Source organism: Rhinolophus sinicus, linkage group LG02 (assembly GCF_036562045.2).
Source record: "Rhinolophus sinicus isolate RSC01 linkage group LG02, ASM3656204v1, whole genome shotgun sequence".
NCBI classification, from domain to species: Eukaryota; Metazoa; Chordata; class Mammalia; order Chiroptera; family Rhinolophidae; genus Rhinolophus; species Rhinolophus sinicus.
The window spans coordinates 193,181,898-193,208,286 of NC_133752.1; the positions used below are offsets into that span (position 1 = coordinate 193,181,898).

Sequence of the window (26,389 nt, forward strand, 5' to 3'; positions counted from 1 at the left end):
CAGAGTGTAAACGGCAGGTCCCTGTGCACCTAAGGAGGGGAGAGGCAGGAAGGAAAGAACTGACGAGGCTGTACTAGAATGACTTTTCTACTTTATTTTTGCCTTGGGCTGAAGTTGCCAAAATTATAACATGGAAATTAGAACCATCTGTTGACAGGATAAGTTAGTGAGCTGTACAAAATTTACCAACAGAAATTCAGAATACCGTATTTTAAAATCTGCTTCAAATTGTGGAAAATTATAAATAAAAAGCCTACTTTATTTGAGAGAGACGAAAGATGCCATTTGATCATTACCTAAAATAGTACAAATATGAAAATGACTTAAGTGCTCACTCACATAATAATAATGGTTAAATAGGATACATTCATACGATAGCATATTATTATAACAGCAAAACATTAAATAGACCAGGAATAGAAAAATGGATCAATGAAACAGAATAGAGTTGTCAAATAGATACTATTTAGTACAGGTTCAAGAGACATTTCAAAAGAGAAGAGAAAAATGAAGCAGTCAATAAATGTTGAGACAACGGGATGCCCACTGACCTATCTAAAACCATTCACAAATACTTTAAATAAATCCAGCTGGATTAAAGAACTAAGGCAATTACAGTAAAATATGGGTGAATATGTAGTACAAACAGGGAAAGCATCTCAAAAACACAAAAAGTTCAGAAGAAAAAGAATAAATGTGACTATACAAAGCTTCTATAAAGATACCAACAAAACTTTAAAGAAAGTTTAAGGACAATTCACAGCCTGGAAGATGGTATTTGCAATACACATAACAGAAAGGAATAGTGACACATACACAAAAATGCTGCAAAACCAATTTAAATGAATAATACACAATCCAAAAGTAAACAGGTTAATGATATAAGCATGCAATCCCCAGAAGAGGAAACAGAAATATCCAATTAATACATGCAAATACCCAAATTATTCCTACTATGCAATGCAACTTTTATTCAAGTGATAAAAATGTAAGACTTGAAAAATATCAAGTACTGGTGAGGGTGTGAGTCAATAGTACTCTTATATACTGCAAGCCAGTATTAACTGGTATTGATATTCTGAGGGGTTATTTAGCACTATTAAATAAAATGAAAATGGGCAAACATTATGACCCAGGGATTCCACTTCTAGGACTCTACCTTGAAACACTCAAATATGTGCACAAAGCTATTCACTGAAGCATTATTTGTACTAGTGAAAAATATAAAACACCAAAATGTCTATCAGCAGGGAAATAAACTATAATATCCACGCAATGCAAGAGTTAAAAAAAAATATGGTGAATCTCTAAATATTGACACTGAAAGATTGCGAAGTGATACTATTTAAAAAAAAAGTTTCAGGAAAATACAGAACAATGTCCTAAAACAAAATAAAGTCAATTCTACATACTTCTAAAGATAGATGTATGTATGTAAATGCACAGAGAAAGGTCTGGAGAGTAACCAACAAATTAATAATAACAGTTAACTCTGGAGAGGGAACTACGTCGGGGTAAGGAATAGTGAAGAAGATTTTAACTCTATATTGTTTGAATTTTCAAAAATAAGATTATATTCCCTTATTACTTACATAATTTAAAAATAAAGGTAAAATGATTATGATACCAAACCATAAATTCTACACTAGGGTATGGGCAAAGTCCTGGAACATAGTGAAAGGAGAGGTTAGTGTGTAGAAAAACGTCACAGCAGCAGTGACATTTGAGCTGGGCCTTGCTGTTTGAATAGGATGTTGTCACACACTCATCATTTGGTGGGGGACTGTGGCAGATCGTATTTTCCAAAGATGACTGTCCTGACACACCTCCCATCCCATATGCTTTTCTTTCAGAATGACATTGACACTTGTCCATGGAGAGTCGGGAGTCTACGTCCCCTCCCCTTGAACTTGAGCAAGATGTTGTAATTGCCTTGATGAACTGAGTGGGGAAGAAGCATCACAGCATGACTTCCCAGATCATTCAGCTTCTGCCTGGTCCTTTCTTTCACAGGATGCTCACCCTTGGGACCCCGCCACAATGCTGTGTGCTGTGAGGAAGCCCCAACTAGCCCGTATGGTGAGACCGCATGAAGAGGCCCACGAGGAGAGAAACTAAACCCCCACCGATAGTGAGCGTCAGCTAGCAGATCCATGAGTGAACGAGCCTTCAGACAATTCCTATCCTCAGCCTTGGTGTTCTCGGGCTGAGGCCCAAACATACGACATGGAGGAGAAAAATCATCCCCACTGTGCTGCCCTGTCCTACTTCCCGACCCAGAGAATCCATGAGAAGAGTAAATGGTTATCTTACACACGAAGTTTTACAGCAACATGTTACACAGCTGAAGTAAATGGAACAAAGACATTCTAAGGAGAAGACATGACACAAGTAACAGAATTTCACAGAGCACTGTGAATATTGGCCGTATTGGGTGATGAGGGCAGAAAGCCTGGCTGGGATCAGACTATGAAAAGCCTCACATGACAATATAAAAAAATTTAGACGTTCTATTGGCAATGGAGCACTGTTGAAAGTTTTTAAGCTTGAAAGTGAAATGCTAAGATCTGCATTTTAGCAAGATCTCTTTGAGATCAGTGTAAAGACTGGAGAAGAGACAGACTTAAAAATAGGAAAAGCTCCTTTAATTAAGATGAGATCTGTCCAAGTAAAATGGTGGCTCCATCCCTCACACAACATATTTTGTGACTTTTTTCCTCTTAAGGTTGCCAGTGATGCTCATTTACAGTCAGTTCCACTTGTATTAAAATGTTGGCGGAGGAAACTTTCGTCCACACAAAAACCTGCACATGGATATTTATCAGCTTTATTTATAATCGCCCAAACTTGGACACACCAAAATGTCCTTCAGTAGGTGATGGGTAATAACATGGTACACCCTAGTCAACACTACAATGAAATGGGCTATCAAGCCACGAAAAGACACAGAGGAACCTTAATGCATATGACTAAGTGGAAGAATCCAGTCTGCAAACGCTACATGCTGTATGATGCCAACTGTATGATTTTCTGGAAAAGGCAGAAGTATGGAGACAGTTAAAACATCAATGGTTGTCAGGAGTTAGAGGGGAGGGACAAACGAACAGGCAGAGCACAGAGGATTTTTAGGGCAGTGACACTTCTCTGTATGACACTATAATGTTCGATGTGTGTCATTGCACATTTGTCCAAACCCACAGAATGTACACCACCAAGAGTGAGCCCTAATGTAAACAATGGACTTTGGGTGATAATGGCGTGTTAATGTAGGTTCACTGACTGCAACAAACGTGTCACTCTGGTGGGGGATGTTAATAGCGGGGGAAGTAGGGGTGCATACGGGGCAATCTCTGTACCTTCCACTCACTTGTACTGTGAACCTAGAACTGCTCTGAAAAATAGTCTATTAAAAAATGTTGGGGTGGGGGAAATGCATGGGAATAGTAGAATACAAAAACGTTTCCTTACTGTTCTTTCAAGCTTCTGGGACAGTTTACATAAAGTATATTCTAAGAATACAAAGCAAGGTGTTTAAAAAATCATAACCACTTATAACCAATTGCCCCTGTGAATAATGCCACCCTTGTACTACAAATATCACCCTAACACACAACGTCTTGTTTCTGTGTCTATTAAAGTATCATTCTTACTACCAGTTTTATGAAAGAACTATATAAACATGAACTTGTAAAACAAATCTATATAATAAACTACAGTTTTTATATTTTGGATCGTGGGGATCTATAAAAAAGGGAAAATTGAGGTGCATGGTCCAAAGATGAGGGAGAGGATGAAACTCAGAACCTAAGGAGCCACTGCTGTGATACTTCGGGGAAGGATGCCACTGAGTATCAAAGCGAAGGTATATGAAAGACACTAATGGGAAAGTTTCATTCACATCTTGGCAGAAGATCTCTCACCCTATTTTTTGAGAAAATCAAGAGGAAGAATGTACTGAAAACTGACAGTTCATGGAGAATAGAGACAGGATGGAACGGCTCGACGGTGAGTCAATCAGACCTTCAGTAGCAGCAGAGCCCAGCTGGAATCTCATCGTATAATTTATTGTCAGCCAGTTTTGTATAATTTTATACTGTGCCTTTCTCTAATGTTAATTCCTCAAGAGGTGATTAGTCAATTTGTGGGATACCATGCAGCTTGCTTTTTCACATTTTTGTCTAATGCCTGCTTCTGGAAAAGGTCATAATTTAAACTTTTTTGTCAAAGAGAAGCTAATACAAATGAGAAAAGGAACTAAAATTAAAATTTTCTGCTATTCTTAATGATTTGTAAAAACATTTAAGGTCTGTAGTTAATAATTTTTAAAACAATGGAAAAAGAAAAATAGAGAAAAAGATGGAAACAAATGGTAAAAGAAGGTTATAGAATCATCTGTGCATTGACGTTTCCCTGCTGGCCCTGTCCCCCATTATTGAAGCTAAATTAAAGCATTGTTGCTGTATTTCACAAAATAAAACCTGATGAAAAACCTTCCTGCCCAGTGTTCTGATTCGTATTTCTGAGTAAACTTCCTATCTTTAACCAACTTACCTGCATTCCAGAGGTTACACACGTCTGCTTGCCCTTCTGACAGCCATGTAATTGACGAGATGATGGCAGGAGCTGCTGCTGGCAAAAGTGGCTTTGGGTCATCCTCATAAAATAGCATCAGGTCCTTACAGAAAACAAGAGGGCCATAAAAGTTAGGAGAAAACGAATCCCACTGCCTCAATTTGTTACAATGGATGGACAATTTATGGAGATACAATCTATATGTGCTAACATCATCATAAACACATTTTGATTGAAAGAAATCACACATAAGTTATCTGTCCACTTGGGTGTCTGCTGAGTGTAGGGTGATTCAAATAAAATCTAGACAGTGGGGTTGGTTGATACGTCTTTTTTCACCATGAATGAGGATTTTTTTATAGTATTTTATTATGGTACAATTAACATACAGTAAATACATAAACCTTAAGTGTAGAGCTCAATAACTTTAAATTTTATGTGTGTACCAATATAACCACACTTCCTTTATTCTGGAAAGTTCCCTCAAGCTCCTTTCCAGTTGATCCATCACCAGTAAACAGTATTCTATCTTCTATCACCATCAATGAGTTTGCCTGTCTTGAACTTCATATGAATGGAATCAGACACTATGTATTCTTTTGTATCTGATTCCCATTGTTTAACATAACATTTGTGAGATTCATCCATATTTTGTGTGTAAGTAATCCCTCCATTATCTGAGGTTTTGCTTTCTGTGGATTCAGTTACCTGCTGTCAACCATACTCCAAAAATATTACATAAAAAAATTCCATAAATACACAATTCGTAAGTTTTACATTGCACACCTTCTGAGTAGTGTGATGAAATCTTGTGCTGTCCCGCTCTGTCCCACCCAGAACCTGAATAATCCCTTTGTCCAGCATATCCATGCTGTAGACACTACCGGCCCATTAACCACGTAGTAGCCAGACGTCTTGGTGATCAGATCAACTGTCCTGGTATCACGGTGCTCGGGTTCAGGTCATGCTTACACAGCCTAACGCTACATCACAATGCCTACGTCACTCACTTCACTTCATCTCATCACAGAGGCATAGTATCATCTCACGTCATCACAAATAGAAGGGTGAGTACAGAACAATAAGGTATTTTGAGAGAGACTATATCCACCTAACTTTTATCAGAGTATATTGTTATAACTGCTCTTGTTATTAGCTATTGTTGTTAATCTCTTATGTGCCTAATTTATAAACTGAACTTTATCACAGGTATGTACGAGTGTGTATAAGCAAAAGCATACTATATACAGGATTCAGTACTATCTTCAGTTTCAGGCATCCACTGGGTCTTAGAACATATCCCCCATGGATAAGGTGGGACAACTGTATTTGTAGTTCTTTTTATTTTTGTTTTTTTTGGTAAGAAGTATTCTGTTGTATGAATATATCACAATTTTTAAATTGATCTTCCTGCATATGGACATTTGGGTTATTTCCAAATTTCAGCTATTATGAATAAAGCTACTATGAACATTCTTGTATAAATCTTTTTGTAGACAAATGCACTCATTAGTCCTGGATATTTACACAGAAGACGGACTAGGCCATAGGATAAGTTTATTTTTAACTTCATTAGAAACTGCCAAGCCAAGTGATGTGCCACTTTTTATAATTCAAATTTTATTTTAAAATCATTATAGATTCACATTCACGTGTGAAAAATAATACAGAGATCCTGTGTATCCTTTGCCCAGTTTCCCCTAAAGACAACACGCTGCAAAATTACACTATCACATCTGGGATATTGACACACGTGGTCAGAACATTTCAATCACCACAAGGAGCCTTCCTGATGCCTTGTTATTCCCACACCCTGTCCCCACAACTACTAAGCTGTCCTCAATTTCTGTAACTTTCACATTGAAGAATGTTACAGGAATCATACAGGATATAACCTTTTGGGATTGGCTTTTTTCACCTGGCATAATTCCTGGAGATTCATTTAAGTTGTGTGTATCAATAATTTGTCCTTTTTTAATTGCCAAGCAGTATCCATGGTATCCATGGTAAGATAGTTTAACTCATTAAAGGGCATGTGGGTTGTTTTCAGATTTTACCAATTACAAATAAAGCTGCTGTGAACAGTGTGTATGGGTTTTTATATGATAGCAAGTTTTCATATCTCTGGGATAAATGCCTAAGAGTGAGATTGCTGGGTCGTATGGTAGTTGCATGTTGAGCTTTATAAGAAACTACCAACTGTTTTCCTGAGTAGTTGTACCATTTTACATTCCCACCAGTAATATATATGTGATCCAATTTCTCCACATGCTCACGAGAATTTGGTGTTGTCACTATTTTTTATTTTAGCAATTTTGATATTTCACTGTGTGTTTAAATTGCATATTCCAAATGGCTAATGATGCTGAACATATCACGTGCTTATCTGCCGTCTGTATTTGCTGAAGTGACTGTTCATTTGCCCATTTTCTAAGTAGGTTGTTTGGTTTTTAACTGTTGAGGTATTTTATTATTATTATTTTTTCAGTTATAGTTGACATTCAACATCATTTTATATTAGTTTCAGGTGTACAGCATAGTGGTTAGACATTTATATAATTTATGCAGTGATTTCCCCCCAATTAGTCTAGTACTAACCTGGCACTATACATAGTTGTTACAACATTATCAACTATATTCCCTGTGCTTTACATTCCTGTGACTATTTGGTAACTGCCAATTTGTATTTCTTAATCCCTTCACCTTTTTCACACTAACTGTTGAGTTTTAAGAGCTGTTTACATTCTCCAGATATTAGTCCTTTGCCGGATACGTGGTTTGCAAACATTTCTCCCAGTTTGTACCTTGCCTTTCTATTCTCTTCATAGGGTCTTGCACAGAGCAAAAGTCTTCAAATGTGATGAGGTGTTACATCATTCTTTTTCTTTAAGGGATCATGGTTTTGGCCAGCCCTAGATACCAAAGATTTTTCTCCAATATTTTAAAAGAGATTTACAGTGTTACATTTTATAGTTAAGTCCGTGATCCATTTGGAGTAAATTTCCATACAATGTTTAAGTTGCGAGTCATGGTTTTGCCTGAGAATGTCCAATTGCTTTAATATCATTTGTTGAAAAGGTTATCCTTCCTTCATTGAACTTTGTCAAAAATCAGTTGGCCACATTTGTGTGGGTCTATTTCTTGGTTATCTATTCTATTCCACTGACCTAACTGTCCATCCCTCCATCAACATGAAAATCCCTAAATGATTACTCATACAGAATGGTTAATAAATTAAGATTCATTTATCCATCAAGAACACAGCACAGTGGCTCTCTCCGAGGCTGGCTGCGTAGCTAGAAGCCACGCTGGCTTCTGTCCAGGTAGAGCGGGCAAGTAGCCTCAAGCCTTTGGCAGTGGCCTTCCTTTGACGTCTGCAGAGATAGTGAGAAGCAGATCTGCAGGTTGAAGTTTTAAAGTAATGAATGGAGCCCTGAAATGAATTAAAGGTGTTGGTTGTAGACTGAAAAAACTCACACGAAAACCATCATCTTAAGGTGTTGAACGTAAGGATCTTTGTGATGAAATTTTTATAAATGGTGGTCTCCCAGTAGTGCCAGACAGAATCAACAAAGCCTCTGTTGCTAATTGCTAAGGCCTATAAAGTAATCCCCCCAAAGGAGAACCATTTCACAGTTCTTTGGACTTCATCTTCAAAAGTAGCCGAAGAATTCGAGTGACAGTAAATTTATCCCAGAAAACCTTTGGCAGTCACTGATGTTAGCGTACAACTAAGAACATTCAGGACAGCACAGTGTAGGTGATATGGGTATTACTCACGTATTGGCAGGACGACAGCGGTTGTACACTGAAGGCAGTTAACATGTATATGCTCTTTTGTGGGAAACTAAGGAGAAACAGGTGCTCAGCCTAGAAAAACGTTTCTCAGAGTAGATTTCCTATGAAGTCAATGTGTTCTGGGCTTACATTTTTAGGACAAGTAAAAATTTTTTCAAATGGAAATAAAAGAATACAACACAGTTATATGTACTGATCTAGAAATATGTCCTTAACATGCAGTTTAGGGAAAAAACATACATTGGAACAATATACATTGAATGATTGCATTTATTATTACAAAACAATATCCAAAATATATCGCTTAGTTCAAAGCATGTTGCAGAGCAGTATATATTGAATTAATCCTTTCAGGTGAAAGAAATGTGTGGATACAGAAAATCCCCCCCCCCAAGTCATAGAAAGCTGCTAGTAATGGTTGCCTCTGAGGAAAGGAACTGAAGGACTGTAGAGAAGTAAGAAGAAACTGCTTTTCACTCTTAAGCCTTTCATATTGTTTAAATTTCTTTCAATAAGTATTTTCTAATTTAAAAGGAATAAAAGTACATACATGAAAATCAAAAGGGACTTTTAAGCATAAAGCAATAATTCAGAAAAGAGGTAAAGGAATAATAAATTAACATAATTAGAATAAGTATAATTTCCAGTTCTCTAACAGCTTTGATGAGTTCAGATTTTTGCAAATATAATAAACGACATGCTGGTAAGCCCAAAAACAAAAACTCTTTACTCTTCATTTAGCAAAATAATAAAAGGAGGCAGTAGGAAATGAACATTTGTCTTCTATCACTAGCAATTTAGTAACTCACAACTAGACTGAAGGCTTTGGTCAGCTTTAATTTTGTGGGAACCAATTCATAGCATCCCTATCTGTTGCTATGGAAACAACCGTTACCAAAAAAGTCATAACCTCTGCTGAATCTCCTCCAACAGGAAAAGAGGAAGGTCTTTTGAGGTGATGAAAAGCTACAAATACCTTTATTAATTAGCAAATTTAATAAAAAAAATTCTGGACAATAGGCAGAGAGAAAACACATCCATGTCTAAGAGTCATAAATGTAAATAAAGACTTTCCTTTACACAGGTAAGCACTGCTCTGCTTTCGAAAGCCTTATTTTGTGAAGAATTTTATTTACTGCTTTAAGATAATTCTTTCATTTGTAGGAAGAGAACAGTTAAAGAGGTTTCTATTTAAAGTTTTTAAAAGATACTTTTTCAGCATCCCTCATTCTGCCTAAGCAACCAACAGTATCATTTCCTTCTCATTCTGTATTAAGAACATGAGAATGTTAATATAGATGCAGTACATTTGGCAAAAACAATTAGATTTACTGTTCAACTTGATAGCTTTTGTCTCCCGCTGCAAAAGCAGATTACTGAAGAGGACATATTGGAATGCATCACATGTTTCTAACAGTAATAAGAGGAGATGCTTGTCAGTAGGATGATGGAATAGTGTTATGATATAGTGATGTTTTGAAAATGGAAAATCCAGCTTTAAACTTCTTTTGAAGGAAGGGCTTTTTCTGCTCACTGATACAAAATGTGGAATGATGTAGATCAATTATCGTAGGTTCCTCCAAAATAAGAAAAACCAATAATAATGAGAATTTAAAGACCAAAGAAACCAAAAAAAACTAAGTGGTATTTTATGTCTTCGTTAGGCTCCAAAGCATGTGAAAATTATTCCAGTCTATTTTCTCCCTGAGACGCCATCAGCAGCAAATAAACTGATATCAAATTTAAAAATCATTTTGACTTACTATCTTTTAAAATAGTCTACATATGTTCAATCTGTGGACTATTATGCAGTTAAGGAACCGGGAAATTTTAATTTTATGTACTTTTCGTTGCTGCTAGAAAATCAAGTAAATTCAATACCTAATTGGGTTGGACGAAGGGGTTGGGAACGCAAGGTCAAGAAATAATTCCAACCTCCATCACAGGAGCTATGGCAGGGAGCACTAAACAAAGCACTGAGCAGGGGACCAAAGAAGCCTCTTTCACAGGAAACACTGGAGGCGTCAACAGTGAATGTCTACTATTCATTCATTTCTTCATTAACAAAGATGTGGCAACTGAACGTTAGGTAATGAATAAGACTAAAAAGGTCTCTACTCTCAAAGAGCTGTCCTGCTAGTAGGAGAATCACACATAAAACAGAAAAACAGATGAGTGAATCCAACAATTTCATATTGTCTTAAGTGGAACAGATTTCCAGTCAAGACAGTTCTGTAAGTTCACACTTTGGGGCACCTTCCTTCTCCAAACACATAGCAATGAAAGAGAAAATACAAATGTGAAAATTAAAGACCCAGTCATGCTCAAAAACAATATATCTTCATGGAGGAGAGCAGGAATAGAAAGTGGGAGCTGTGGACCTTTGGGGCTTTGGGTCCTGAAAAAAGGCAGAGAAAACCAGGAACTCAACTCCTAAGGGGTAAATACAGATTTAAAGTGTCCGTCCAAGATAGAAATGTTGAACATGGGGTCACTACTTGAAATTATGGCCAGGCACTGGGATCTCCTACTTATAAAGGAAGCTGAATTAACCTGGCATCAATCACAGCCTGGGACTACGGCTGCTAAAAGTTTCACACCCAGGTGGGTGAGAAGATACAAACTAAATTTCACCAGCAATTGGTCCTCAGCGTCCCTTACTCTGGGGACCGGATCTGCAATATCTCTGACATGAGCAAAAATGAAGACGCCCCAAGCTGCCAGTGTCAGTCCTGAGTGTGGACCTGCAGTGCGGGGTATCGGGAGGAGACAAACGAAAAACTGGTAGGCAGGGAAAGGTAAGGACGCTCAGAGAGAAGGAAGACAAAAAAGAACCTGAGCCACTCAAAAAAAGCTTACGAAACAATATTCCAAAACACAGAAAAAACTGAATTCACTCCTGACCAAATGAAACTAAGAAACCTAAAAAGTATTTAAAACTAAGTATGTTTAGAGTTCTCAAAAAGATAATGGAAAGGATAACATTAATTTAAAGGAATAAGAAAACAAGAAACAAAAACAGGCAAAGATGAAGTAAGTATAAATGGATATAAATAAGCAATGAGAAATCCTAGAAATGAAAAATATGGCTATTGAAATAAAACGCTTGATGCATGGAGTTTATAATGAGACAAAAATATTTTTTAAAAGCAGTTGAAAGACATGGAAAATGAGACAAATAAGTGGCCCAATATATCCAATAGAAATTAAACAGAAAAAAACATTCAAGGAAATAGAGAAAAAGTAATAGTTGGAGAGCTACAGATGCCAGAATTGAAGATACATGTTTCCATGTGAAAGTACTAACAGGAGTGAATGGATGTATGTCTGAGAAGATCAGAGAACCCTGAGGAACAGAGCAGATTCTGGTTCTGGTTCTGGTGGGTCCCCTCTCAGGATCAACCCTGGAGATACTATAAAGAGATTACACCAAAATGAGAAGAAACTAGAGAGGCCGTTGGGAGGAGATGGAGGGGTGTTCTGACCTGGTATGCTTGAGTGAGTGGGGGAGGGGAGTCAGCGTGGGGTTTTGCCTGAGGCAGAAGGTGGCCTGAGCCTTGGCTGGATAAAATAAGGAAGAAGCTGGTAGAATTACCCGCACCATGTGCTGCCTTGGAACCTGTCTGCGCACCTGCTGTGACTCAGACAGGTGTCCTCAGGAGCGCCTCTGGTCAGTGCAGAAGCCCTGAGTGGGTAAGGAGAAGAGAGAAATCAGTAGGGACCTCTTCCAATCCCCCAGGGTGGGTGGTTCACAATTTAAGGAGTGTCTCCCCCTAAAGCTGCTTCTTGGGGTGCTAAGGATAATGATGTAACTTGAGGCATTGATCCTTACAGTGAGGAATGATTAACTCTCATATTCTTGGAGGGAGAGGGAAGGGGAGAGAAGTGCTCTCCACACGAGTCCATTTCCCCCACCTCCCACTTAAGCTGGTAGAACTGATGCACACTGAGTTTCCACCTTTAGCAATCCCAGACAAAGCAGCCATGACCCCTAGGAGTAACCAGTACCTTGAGGATCAAAACTATTTCAAAAGGAAAATTTTAAATTGAATTATCGGTTTCATCAAAAGCACAGATATCAGAAAAGATGGACCAAGAATTTAAAATACGCTTAATATACATACTAAAATAAATAAGGAAAGATATAAGCAATATGAAACAGGAACAAACACACTAAAAAGAATAAAATAGAAATATTAAATATCAAATGTAAAAATTGAATGTTGAAATAGAGGACTCAGATGGGATTAATAGAGGAATGAATACAGCTGAGAACAAATTAGTAAATAGGAGAATCAGATTGAAGAACTCCAGAAGAAAAAAGAAAACAATAAAGAAATAGAAACTTTAAAGAAAAGTGAAGCGATATAGAGGTAGAAAGAAAATTACTGATACCCAGATATGAACAGGCCAAGAAAGAGAGAAAAACGAAAATAAACAGTAGGAAATATTTGAGACAGAGATAACTTTCTCAGAATTAAATAGAGATGAAAGACTTCCCACTGGCAAGTCTCACAGGGTGACAAACAAGAGAGAAAAAGAACTCAAGTTTAAGCATATTACAGTAAAATTTAAGTCTTTTCAGCAAACAGTATTGAAACAATTGGACATGTGTAGGCAAAATAAGTTTTTTTTAAGAACTTCGACGTATACTTTACCCCTTATACAAAAATTAATTCAAAATAAATCATAGACCTAAATGTAAAACATAAAACTATAAAATTTTTAGAAGGAAACATAAAAGATAACCTATATGACCTTGCAGTAAGCAGAGTTCTTAGATATGACAGCAAAAGGATGATCCATAAAATAAAAAATTGATAAGTTGGACTTCATCAAAATTTAAAACTTTTGCTCTGTGAAACATATTGTCAAAAAGAAAAGACAAGCCACAGGTTGGAAGAAAATACATGCAGATCATCTCTCTCACAAAAGACTTATATCCAGAATATATGAAGAACTCACAAAACTCAGTGGTAGAAACCAAACAATCCAATTAGAAAATGGGCAAAATATATGAACATATATTTTACCAGAGAAGTTAGCACGTTGAAATAAGCACGTGAAAAGATGTTCAACATTATTAGCCATTTGGGAAACACAAAATCACAGGGAGGTGTCACTACAAACCTGTTAGAAGAGCTAAAATGAAAATAGTGGTAATAACAAAAGTTGGCGAGGATGCAGAGAAACTGGGTCTCCTACGCACTGCTGGTGGGAATGTAAAATGGGACAGCCACTCTGGAAAACAGTTTGACAGTTTCTTATGAAAGCTTAGTATGCACTTACCATAGAACCCAGCAATCACTCTTTGGCCTTTATCCCAGAGATATGAAAACTTTACATATAAAAACCTGTACACAAATGTTCACTGCAGCTTTATTCTTAAATAGCCCAAATTGGAAAGACCCCAAAATCCTTCAATGGGTGAATGGTTGAATAAATTCTGGTGCATCTAGAAAATGGGATGCTACTCAACAGTAAAAAGGAATGAATTATTGATATATTCAACAACCTGAATGGATCTCATTATGCAGAGTGAAAAGAAAAATCTACCTCAAAAAGTTACATATTGTCTGAGTCCATTTACATAACACTCTAGAAATAACAAAGCTACAGAGATGGAGAAAAGATCAGGGGTTGCCCGGGGGTGGGGCTCTGGGGCGTGAGACGAGGTGGGTAGCAAAAGGGGCTTCTTTCGTGGGAACAGAACAGGTCTGTATCTTGATTTTGGTGCTGGTTACATGAATCTACACTTGGGATAAAACTGCGCGCACACACACACACACACACACTCACACACACGCAGGTTAAAAAATTGACTACTAAATTGAAAATTTGAAAACTGACTGACGTGCCAATGTCCATTTCCTGGTTTTGATGTTGTACTACAGCTATATAAGGTGTCAACACTGGGGGAAGCTGGGTGACAGGTACATGGGACTATGTACTATTTCTACAACTTCCTATAAGTCTATAATTATTTCATAATAAAATGTTTTTAAAAATGAGTAGAGAAAGATGGACTGTTCAATAAATCATATATTGTTTATCCACAGGGGTTCAAATAAAATAAGACCCCTATCTTACCCTATATAGTAAAATTCTAAAAGGCATAAGGATTTCAACATTTAAAAAAATATATATGAGATCTTTATTACATTAGAATAAAAAAGAATTTCTTAAATAAGATTTTTTAAAAGCACAAATGATAAAGGAACACTTTCATAATTCAACCTTATTCATATTTAAAACTCTGTATGACAAAGACACCAAAAACCAAAGTTAAAAGACAAGCACAGTTTCTCTTAGAACAGATGAAGCTGGAAAAGGTAAGAAAACAGATTCTCCCCCAGAGCCTGCAGAAAGGAATCAGCCCTGCTGACACCTTGATTTTAGCCCACGGAGACCAGCGAGATTACGTCAGACTTCCAACCTGCAGAACTGTAAGGTAACACATTTGCACTGATTTAAGGCACTCAGTGTGCAGTAACTTGTTAGAGCAGCAATTGGAAATTACTCCAGTGACTTACCTCCGTTGATTTGCAAGCATTCAACTTGAGTGGTAGCGTTTCCTGGGATAATACAGTTCTACTAGGCAACAGAATGTCTTGGCACTGCTCTGGTTTCAATCCTTCCTTGGAAGCATTTTCTGTCAATGACATAAAGCTAAGATTTTACTTTGGCCAAAAATAGTAATGTTTTTACATGAGCTCACAATTTTTAAGTTAATCTGAAGGTCCATTTTGCCTACAAAATATACATCATCTGCCGATGGTTACCTATGAATATTAATCATCTTAATATATCCCTTTATAAAAATTGACAAGTTCAGACAGATTTCAAAAATACTACTTGAATTCTAGCCCTCTCTCCCATCAACAATTCTGTTTTATAACTTTATTATTTGAAACATCTTTTTAAAAATAAGATGTACTATAGCATAGCAAATAGTTTGAAAATGTGAAGATGATTCAAATGAAATTTTAGCAAAGCAGGAATAACAACTCTAATTATTCTAATTAATATTTAAAAGAACTTAATTGCTGCTGTGTGAACTTCATGTGGTCCAAACAAAACTAGAAATGTATAGATTATTTGATAAGAACTTTAAACAAAAAATTTTAAAACAAACATAAAAGAATATGCCAATGAAAATAAACTGATACTTTATATTTTTTGCTGAATTTAATGTTTTTGTAGTCTTAGTATCGTTTTCCTTCCTATGCGAACTAGTACCAACTATCTCTCAGCATATCATTGGGTACAATAAGAAGGGTAAGAAAGCCATTTCAAACTGGTGTATACGCACCACTGGGGGTACTTAAAGACTTCCCAAGGGCTAGGTGGGCATAGATAGTTTTAAAAGAAAGAGTATCTTTCCAAAAACTGATGTGCCTGAGAACACAACTGTGTAGACGCCTCAGGCTAGTTCTTTCCCCTTCCCTTTCATAACCAGTTGTCTTCTACTTTATAAAGACATATCCTTTACCCAGTCTTATTATGGTAAATCTTCCCTTAAAGTACAAACATGACAACTTCTACAGCACCAAATACAGTAAAAGAGATTGGTATGGGGAAGCCGCCTTCGAGCAAAGCACAGAAAACCCAAAGTAGGGCTTCAAAGTTTGTCTGGTCTCACACATACTTCTTTTCCTGGCAAAGCGTAAGTAACAGGGAATTTTGGTCCATAGCAGGATATTTAGTATTCAGATACATTACGGTATGGAGAAGCACGGCAGTTGACAAGTTTCATTTAATGTCCTTGTGCTTTTCACCTCCCCCCCACCACACACACACACACACACACACACACACACACACACACACTATTGTCAAAGAATGCGCCATTCCTGAGGAAGGGTCCAATGAAAGGAAAGCAAAGAAACATGGGAGGCAGGGGCACTTTATTTCATCAATGGGACAGCTTTATGACAAGGTTCCATAGTTGGCTACCAATCTTAGGAAAAGAGTTCAGGAATGTGAATACAACCAGAGTGGTGTCTGTTTACATGTCTATTTGAATAAATAAGGATGTTTTCGGAAGAAAGTTTGAATCTGATTTGGCTGGTGGTTTTGACAAGGAGAGCTGGTTTTGCCAATTAGGTAAATATGATAAATAATTTCCAAAAATTGAATGAATCAAATCTGCTGTTCTGAAGAGTTGATGAAAATATATTTAAAGAATATGACACAATAAAATCCTTTTCTCAAAAAAATTACTGTATTGACAGATATGTTGTAATTAATGTTTTTTGTTTAGTGTAACAGGAATAATGAATATTCATTTGATAAATTTTAATAAAGGGTTTTTTTGGTATTATCTTCAGAAACTGAGAAAGTAAATTATTCCTTATGACTATTTAACAAATCTTTTCCTAAATAGGGTGTTTCCAATCCTTTGATTTCAACAATATTGAAAAAAGAAATAATCAAGTTGACAGTTGACAAGAGATGAAAAATATTACTGTAATAAATCACCATATAATTTCTGGCATATTAGTTGGAAGGTATTCATAGAATTGATTGACATTGCTAAACTAAAACAACTTCTTTTCCCACCTACAATTTTATGTGAACAATTCCTTGTAGCTTCTACATCTATAAAAATATTAAACAAACAGAATTTATGCTGAACCCTGCTTATTTCTAGCAATAAGTAATATTCCTATGTGGTACATGAACAGTTCCACGTATCTCATAAAAGCACGTATTTCAATAAAATTGTACCCTTTATGTTTAATAACTATTTACAAAAATTTATAATACAGGGGCTGGCCCGGTGGCTCAGGCGGTTAGAGCTCCATGCTCCTAACTCCGAAGGCTGCCGGTTCGATTCCCACATGGGCCAGTGGGCTCTCAACCACAAGGTTGCCAGTTCAACTCCTCGAGTCCCGCAAGGGATGGTGGGCTCTGCCCCCTGCAACTAAGGTTGAACACGGCACGTTGAGCTGAGCTGCCTCCCGGATGGCTCAGTTGGTTGGAGCACGGGCTCTCAACCACAAGGTTGCCAGTTCAATTCCTCGACTCCCGCAAGGGATGGTGGGCTGTGCCCCCTGCAACTAGCAACGGCAACTGGACCTGGAGCTGAGCTGTGCCCTCCACAACTAAGACTGAAAGAACAACAACTTGAAGCTGGACAGCACCCTCCACAACTTAGATTGAATGTTCCCCAATAAAGTTCTGTTCCCCTTAAAAAAAAAAAAAATATATATATATATATATATAATAAATTTTTTAAAAAAATATATATATATATTATAAATTAAAATATATATATATATATATATATATATATATATATAATAAATTTTTTAAAAAAATATATATATATATATTTTTTAAAAATTTATAATACATTTATGTGGTTTTGGTTTTGTGTACTAAAAATAATTGTAATGATAAGTCAATCTAGAAGGACTATTTTACTACTTAAAACCTCTGGTCACAGAAAATTTAGAAAAATAATTTCAATTTGTATACATATTTGATATAGAGAAGACTTTCAAGCATAAAAGTACTTTTTATTAGGATAAAATTCTGTGAGGGATGTGGAATAGAAATAGTACTTCAAGTAGAAAAGGGACTGATGTAAAAATTCCAACAGTTAAAGAAGACTTCATGTATTTTTTTCAAATGAATGGTTACAGGTATCAATCATAACAGTATTTAGATTTCTTTAGATACATTTCAAAGTCTCATGTAACAGTTTTGTTTGTTTTATTCTTTCATCTTCGATGTCAATATTTTGAATTATAGCCTTTGCAGTTACTTATACTTAACGATAAAATTTCATACATCAACTTAAAAATGTGTTAGATGTAATTTTTCAAAATCATCTTAGGGGTCATGCAAGAAAAATAGCTTGAAAAGCAATGGTATAAGACATGGTTCTTGCCTTCAAAATGTTTATAACCTGACTGGGGAGATAAGTCTAACATACAGACCTACAGGAAACAATTAGAGGAGAATAATTACACCCCAAATTTCCTTAAATTAACTTTAGGCCTAGACATGCTAAGTGTGTGTGTGTGTGGGGGGGAATCAATGTATACCAGAGTACCCAGAAAAAGCCTCAAATAAAAAGTAAAAGTTGAACAAGCTTTGAAGGATGTCAAGGTTCCTGATAAACATGGAGGAAGAAATTATTCCAAGCAGGAAGAACTACATGGGCAAAAGAAGCAAGTCTGGTATATAACAAAGATACTGCAGAAAGAGTAAGAACCTCTCATTGATGATTGTAACTTTTCATTTTCTTGTAACTTCACATGAAAAAAAATTAAAATAAGCTTATTTTGGACTTGGAGATTTTATACTATATACTGGCAAACAGTAGTAGTTTGAGGTTTAGATCACCTATGTGCTTTCATATGATTTAATCAGGAACTACATTATCACTCTTTGAGAACTCAGCAACAAAATCACCTTGAGATGATATGAACCTAGGTTTTAGACATCGCAGAAGCAGATTAATAAAAATTTCAGGAAGTCCATTTTGAAGTAAAGTATGAGGAAAACTGAAGAATAGCAAGAATCGTGAAAGAAAAAAATCTTGCCTATTTGGTGATGCATTTTAGCCTAGAATAACTAAAATGTTATAAACCTACATTAACTAATCTTACAGGGGCAAGAAGGTAGGCAGTTATAGTATAGTGAGTCTATGGAAACTCATTTAGAAATGTTTTCAGTTTCAGGCAGCACAACACTGGCAGCGAGGTGTGCTTAATTACATTAGATGATTACACAACACTGATCTCTGGATCTTCACAAGAAAGCAGAAAAAGAGAACACACGTTTAGTTCCTTAGTGGAAATGAAGCCCCTTTGGGATCATAAGCTATTTATCAGTTGAGACTGTGAACTCACAAACCAAGAAGAATTAGTGTGTGAATGAGAAACCTCAGAGGAAACAGTGAAGATGCTACAGGAAATGATGCTACTGAGTCATCTGAAGATGAGGGCTTAGATACAAGACTGTAGGTACTTGGTAGCAACTATCTAGACAGAAGCTGTAGATCTCATTCAGCCTGAACTACTCAGATAATACCACAAAGCAGAACTGGTAAACTCTGTAATATTTCTTAGATGAGATAATCAAACTGACGTTCAAACGATCAGACATTAACAATGCAAACAGCACATTTTGGAAATGAAATGCTCTATAAACTGAACAAATTCCCAAATTTTTCCATTTATTATTTAGCATCTAGCAAACATTGTTGCTATGTATTGACAGTGCCCTCTCAGGTATAATTTAAGTAAATTGGACATTTTCTTAACAAATTTAATTTTTAAAGATAAACAAATGTGTCCTTCATAGAAAATAGTCATTGGGCCAATGAAGAATTGATAAGATATAAAAGTCTCACGGTGATTAAGTTTATAACTAACTTTTGCAGAATCATGAATTGGAACCTTAACAATTTCACTTAGAGCATAATTACACTTCACCATCTTCAAATCACTGACATTTATCCTAATTTTTTAAACTTCCATTTTGTAATAATTTCAAACTTAACAGAAAAGTTGCAAGAATAGTACAAATGACTCCCATACACTTTTCACCCAGATTCAGTAATTGTTAAAATTTTGCAACATTTATTTTATAATTCTCTTTCATTTATGTACACATATTATGATAGTCCTATATTTTAAATCTTGAGGTAAAGCATTGTCCTAGGTTGGGTTCCCAGGAAACAGGCGCCATGGCTCAGACCTGTTTGAGGGAGATTCACAAGGGCAGACTCTCAGAAACAGGATGTGTGAGGCATGTGGGGGGCAGGATTGGGCCAGGGTGGAAGTGAACTGTCATGGCTACCACAGAGGCCTCAGCCAATCCTACCAGGAGCTTTGGGGGTTGGGATGGCTCTTCACAGTTGTTCTGCCTTGAAGCAAGGGGGCTGGCCCACGTCTATAGGTCACTGGATGTGGGTTCCCTCAGGAAGTGGGGGTGACCTTGGGCAAAGAGGCTCTCTTCAGCTGTTGGGAATTCCCAGAGAAGGACACAGCTGAGAGCCCTGATCCACCAGTCCTCCCAGCAGGAATGAATGCTTTGATCTTGAAGTGGGGATTGGGGGTGGCGGGGAGCGGCAGTTACCACAGCACCCACTACAGGACAGGCACAAGCTCTTTGATCCTACTTACTTCTGAGAAATGCTGCAAAGGGACGGGAGATCAAATGTGAGTACTGTGAAGCTGTTTTGAAAGATGAATTTTGACATTACTGGGGGAAAGGCATGCTTTCTTTTTTAAGTGAAAAAGGAAAAGTATAAAGAATAAGAAAGCAGAGATGTTTAAGCAGATTTTAAATTTTGAAATAGGTAAATATAAAAATATGAGAAAGTCAGAGCAGAAATAAATGAAATAGAGACCAAAAAAAAAAAAAAAGCAATACTAAAGATCAATGAAACCAACAGCTGATATTTTGAGAAGATAAACAAAATCGACAAACCTTTAGCCAGACTCATCAAAAAAAAGAGAGAGGACCCAAATTAATAAAATCAGAAATGAAAGAGGAAAAGTGACAACAGACACCACAGAAATACAAAAAATTTTAAGAAAATACTATGAGCAACTATACTCCAACAAATTAGACAATCTGGAAGAAATGGATAATTTTCTAGAAGCATACAACCTTCCAAGGCTAACTCAAGAAGAAAGGGAAAACCTGAATAGACTGATTACTACCAGGGAAATTGAATCAGAAATCAACAAGCTCCCAACAAACAAAAGCCCTGAACTAGATGGCTTTACAGGTGAATTTTACAAAACATTCAAAGAATTACCACCTATTCTCCTCAAACTATTCCAAAAAATTCAGAAGGAGGGAAGACTCTCAGACTCCTTTTATGAGGCCACAATCACCCTGATCCCAAAATCAGATGAAGACATTACAAAAAAAGATAATTACAGGCCAATATCCCTAATGAACATAGATGCAAAAATCCTCAACAAAATATTAGCAAACAGAATTCAGCAATACATTAAAAAGATCATACACCACGATCAAGTGGGATTCATTCCTGGTATGCAAGGTTGGTTCAATATCCACAAATCAATTAATGTGATACAGCACATTAACAAAATGAAAAATAAAAATCATATGGTCTTATCAATAGATGCAGAAAAAGCATTTGACAAAATCCAGCAACTATTTATGATAAAAACTCTTAAGAAAGCAGGAATAGAGGGACCATATCTCAACATAATAAAGGCCATATATACGATAAATCCACAGCTAACATCATACTCAACAGGGAAAAGCTAAAACCACTCCCCTTAAGATCAGGAACAAGGCAAGGTGGCCCACTTTCTCCACTTCTATTCAACATAGTTCTGGAAGTTCTAGCCACAGCAATCACACGAGATAAAGAAATAAAAGGCATCCAAATTGGTAAGGAGGAAGTAAAATTTTCATTATATGCAGATGACATAATACTATATAGAGAGAACCCCAAAGACTCCACCAAAAAATTATTAGAAGTGATAAATGAATTTAGTAAAGTAGTATACAAAATTAATATTCAGAAATCAGTTGTATTTGTACACACCAATAATAAACTATCAGAAGGAAAAATTTTAAAAACAGTCCCATTTACAATTGCTTCAAAAACTACAAAATACTTAGGAATAAATTTAACCAAAGAAGTAAAAGACCTGTACTCAGAAAATTATAAGATACTGAAGATACAAAAAAATGGAAACACACACCATGCTCATGGATAGGAAGAATTAATATAGTTAAAATGTCCATACTGCCTAAGACAGTATACAGATTCCAGGCAATTCCTATCAAACTTCCAAGGACAGCTTTCACAGAAATAGAACATAGATTCCTAAAATTTATATGTAATCATAAAAGACCCCAAATAGCCATGGCAATCTTGAGAAATAAGAACAAAGTGGGAGGTATCACTATACCTGATATCAAAGCATACTACAAGGCTATAGTAATCAAAACAGCATGGTATTGGCATAAAAACAGACACACAGATCAATGGAACAGCATAGAGAGCCGGAAATAAATCCATGCCTATATGGTCATTTAATCTATGACAATGGAAGCAAGAATTTACACTGGAGTAAAGACAGTCTATTCAATAAATGGTGCTGGAAAACCTGGACTGACACATGCAAAAAAATGAAGCTGGACCACCTCCTTACACCATATACAAGAATAAATTCAAAATGGATTAAAGACTTAAATGTAAGATCTGAAACCATAAAACTCCTAGAAGAAAATATAGGAAGAAAATTTGCAGACATTACCCTTAGTAATATTTTTACTGATATATGCCCTCAGGAAAGGGAAGTAAAAGAAAAAAAAATAAACATGTGGGATTACATCAAACTAAAAAGTTTTTTCACAGCGAAGGAAACCATCAATAAAACAAAAAGGCATCTTACTGAATGGGAGAAGATATTTGTCAATGATACATCTGATAAGGGGCTAACATCCAAAATTTATTTAATAAAACTCATTCAACTCAACACCAAAGAAACAAACAACCCAATTAAAAAATGGGCAGAGGACATAAAGAGACATTTTTCTAAAGAGGACATACAGATGGCAAACAGACATATGAAAAAATGCTCAACCTCACTAATCATTAGAGAAATGCAAATAAAAACCACAATGAGATACCACCTCACCCCAGTCAGAATGGCTATCATCAATAAATCAACAAACAACAAGTGCTGGTGAGGATGTGGAGAAAAGGGATCCCTTGTGCACTGCTGGTGGAATTGCAGATTGGTGCAGCCACTATGGAAATCAGTATGGAGGTATTCAAAAAACTGGAAATGGAACTATTTTATGACCCAGCAATTCTACTCTTAGGTGTCTATCCAGAGAAATCCAAAACACTAATTTGAAAAAATTTATGCAGCCCTACGTTTATTGCAGCACTATTCACAATAGCCAAGACATGGAAACAACCAAAATGCCCATCGGTAGATGACTGGATTAAGAAACTGGCACATTTATACAATGGAGTATTACGCAGCCATAAAGAAGAATGACATCTTACTATTTGCAACGATATGGATGGACCTAGAGAACATTATGCTAACTGAAATAAGTCAGATGGAGAAAGACAAATACCATATGATCTCACTTACATGTGGAATCCAAAGACTAGACTAAATGTACAGGCTAATCAAAAACAGTCTCAGAGATATAGAGAAAAAACTGAGGGTTGCTAGATGGGAGGGGTGTGGAGAAGGGGAGAGGGTGAGGGGATTAGAAGGCATAATTGGTAACCACAAAATTGCCATGGGGATACGAAGGACAGTTTGGGGAGTATAATCAGTAATGTTGAAAGACTTTGTAGGGTATCTGATGGACACTTGTCTTATTGGGGAGACCACTTCATGGACGGTACAAGTACCTGACCACTGCAGTGTGCCCTGAAGCTGAATAGTGATGGGTGTCGACTGTGGTTTTTTAATTTTATGTCGGTGTCTTGCTAACAATAGCATACAAAATTTAAGACACTGCCAGCAGTTCTTACTCAAGAATAATGAAAAACAGGAAAACCCACAAGCTGTATTAAATGCTCGGCTACGGGGACAATAAGAAATACACAGTCACTACAGAGCAGGTTTAAATACTGAATGGCTGACTCCAGAATGAAACTGCAACACAGAACTTCCATCACTCAATCCTCAATGAGGCGTTTAAAACAAAAGTCAAAACTCACAAAAAATTTTACAACAGCAATCTAACGCAGAAACAGATACAACTAAAAGTAATTTTTCAAAGAAAAAAGATGAAAATAACTGGTGGCCAAGAAAAGAAACAAGATCTAGGACTTCCCCTCTTCCCCAAAGGTGACACGAGTTGACAAGATCCTGAGATTTCTTATCAATATCCAAATATCTGGAAAAGAGGGAACTGAGCAGATGATGTTTTTTCCCCTCCTTATGACTGAGAAGAGGTGGAAATAGCTAAAGAAAAAAACTAGGTGTAGCAGAAGGAGTAAATAAAGATGCTGACACTGTAATGAAGTGAAACTCACACTGAACTGGTGGGTGATCTGAAGCTCGAGGGTATCTCCCCGGCCCATGGGAACAGGACACATTTCCCAACTAGACAAAACGAACAGGAACTTATACCAAACACTCAGAAGACAGAGCACAGTCCAGGCATTCTAAACAAGATGGCATATGGCTGAATGGGACTTTCATTCCTCCTGCTGCAGGAAAGTGGATAAAATAATAGCCCACAAGCTACAACTTCGTGGAGAAAATGGACTGGTCTCAGATATGGTTGGAAGAGTCCAGAAATCACTAAGTGTATCTGAGCAAGTAACTGCCAAACTTTATTGTGCTGTAACTACATTACCCCACTTCTTACAACAACTCTATAATAGGTAACTGTATTATTTCTAGTTTATAGATGCTGAAATTGCAGCACAAAGGTTTAAGTAACATGTCCGAGGTCACACAATCCACACAATTTGAATCAGGATTCAAATGCAGGCAGCATGGTTCCAGAAGCTGAGTGCTTAACTCTCTACTGCCTTCAAAATAGTGCCTCATCAGAGCTGCCAAAGCATCAGCAAGCTGTAAAGAAATGACCTAGCAACTAACCATATTTCACAAGGAAAAAAGGAAAGAGAAGGAGGAAAAGAAGAAGAAGCAAGAAAGAGGGAGAGAGAGAAAGGAAGATGGCATGCAAAAACAGATTACAAATGTAGAAGGAAATTCCTCACAATATGGCATTAGATGATTTTTTAAGTTATTGTAAATTGTGTATTTTCATATATTTCATTTTATAATTGTTTGTTGCTACTATATAACAATACAAGGTTGAACATTTTTGAAAATGTTTCTTTCCATGTTTCCTCCTCTTTTTTAGAAAATGCTTTCCACATCTCCTTTCTGTTTTTCAGTTGGGCTGTCCTTTTCTTCCTCTTCTTACTGATTTGTAGGAATTCTTTATATATTCTGGATACTAATTCTTTGTCAGTTATATGTGTTGGAAATTTTTCTTCTAGTTCCTGTCTTTTTTATTTTTTATGGGTTTTTTTTGATGAAGAGAAAAATTCTTAAATCTAATATAGTTTTATTAGTCTTCTATTGCTGCCAAAGATTACCATAAACGTAGTTGCTTAAAACGACACCCATTTATTACATAACAGTTCTGTAGGTCAGAAGTCCAGGCAAGCTTGACCGGGTTCTCTGCTTCAGGTCTCACAAGGCCCAAATTCAGGTGGCAGCTTGGCTGGAGACTCAGGGGAAGAATCCACTTCCAAGATCATTCAGATTGTTGGCAGAATTCAGTCCCTTGTGGTTGTAGAACTGAGGTTCCCATTTCCTTGCTGGCTGGTAACCAGGGGTCTCTCTCAGTTTCCAGAAGCCACTTGCATCCTTTATTACTCCATCTTCAAGTCAGGAGGGAGCATCAAATCCTTTTCACACATGGAATCCCTCTGACTTCCTCTTCTGCCACCATCTGGAGAAAACTCTGCTTTTAAAAGGTGCGTGTGATTAGCTTAAGCCCACCCAATACTCCCTTTTTGACATATAATTAACATAATCATGAGGTGGTAATTCATCATATTCACAATTATACCCACACTCAAGGGGAAGGGATTATATAAAGGCAAGGTCATTGGGACTTATTCTCAGAATTGTGCCTACCACAAGAGTCAAATTTGTAAATGCTTTTTTTTTGATGTTTATACTTTTTCTGTTTAAGAAATCCTACCCTATCTCAATGTAAAAAGGTATTCTCCCATATTTTCTTCTAAATATTTTGAAGTTTTGTTTTTTCACTTTTAAGTCCTTAGTTCATCTAGAATTTGTTTTTGTGCGTGACATGAGGTAGAGACCTAATTGCATTTTTTTCAATATGGATAAATATTGCCCCTGTCATATCAAGTAGTTCATCTTTTCCCCACCCAACTGAAATGCTATCCTGTCATATATTAAGATAACACAGTTGCCTAGGTCTGTTATCTGGGCCCTACAGTGTGTCCCACTGGTCCACACACTAATTCTGCATCAATACCACT

General features: G+C 36.6%; 1 protein-coding gene across 1 annotated transcript in view; it reads right to left on the reverse strand.

The window, feature by feature from the left end:
* Positions 1 to 26,389, reverse strand: part of ENTHD1 (ENTH domain containing 1) — a 91,298-nt gene that overhangs the window by 43,808 nt on the left and 21,101 nt on the right. Inside the window, exons 3-4 of the mRNA XM_019734441.2 lie at positions 14,904 to 15,022; positions 4,552 to 4,675 (exon numbers count right to left, since the gene is read on the reverse strand). Of these exons, the coding sequence (XP_019590000.2) occupies positions 4,552 to 4,675; positions 14,904 to 15,022 (243 nt within the window). The remainder of the gene's footprint in view (positions 1 to 4,551; positions 4,676 to 14,903; positions 15,023 to 26,389) is intronic.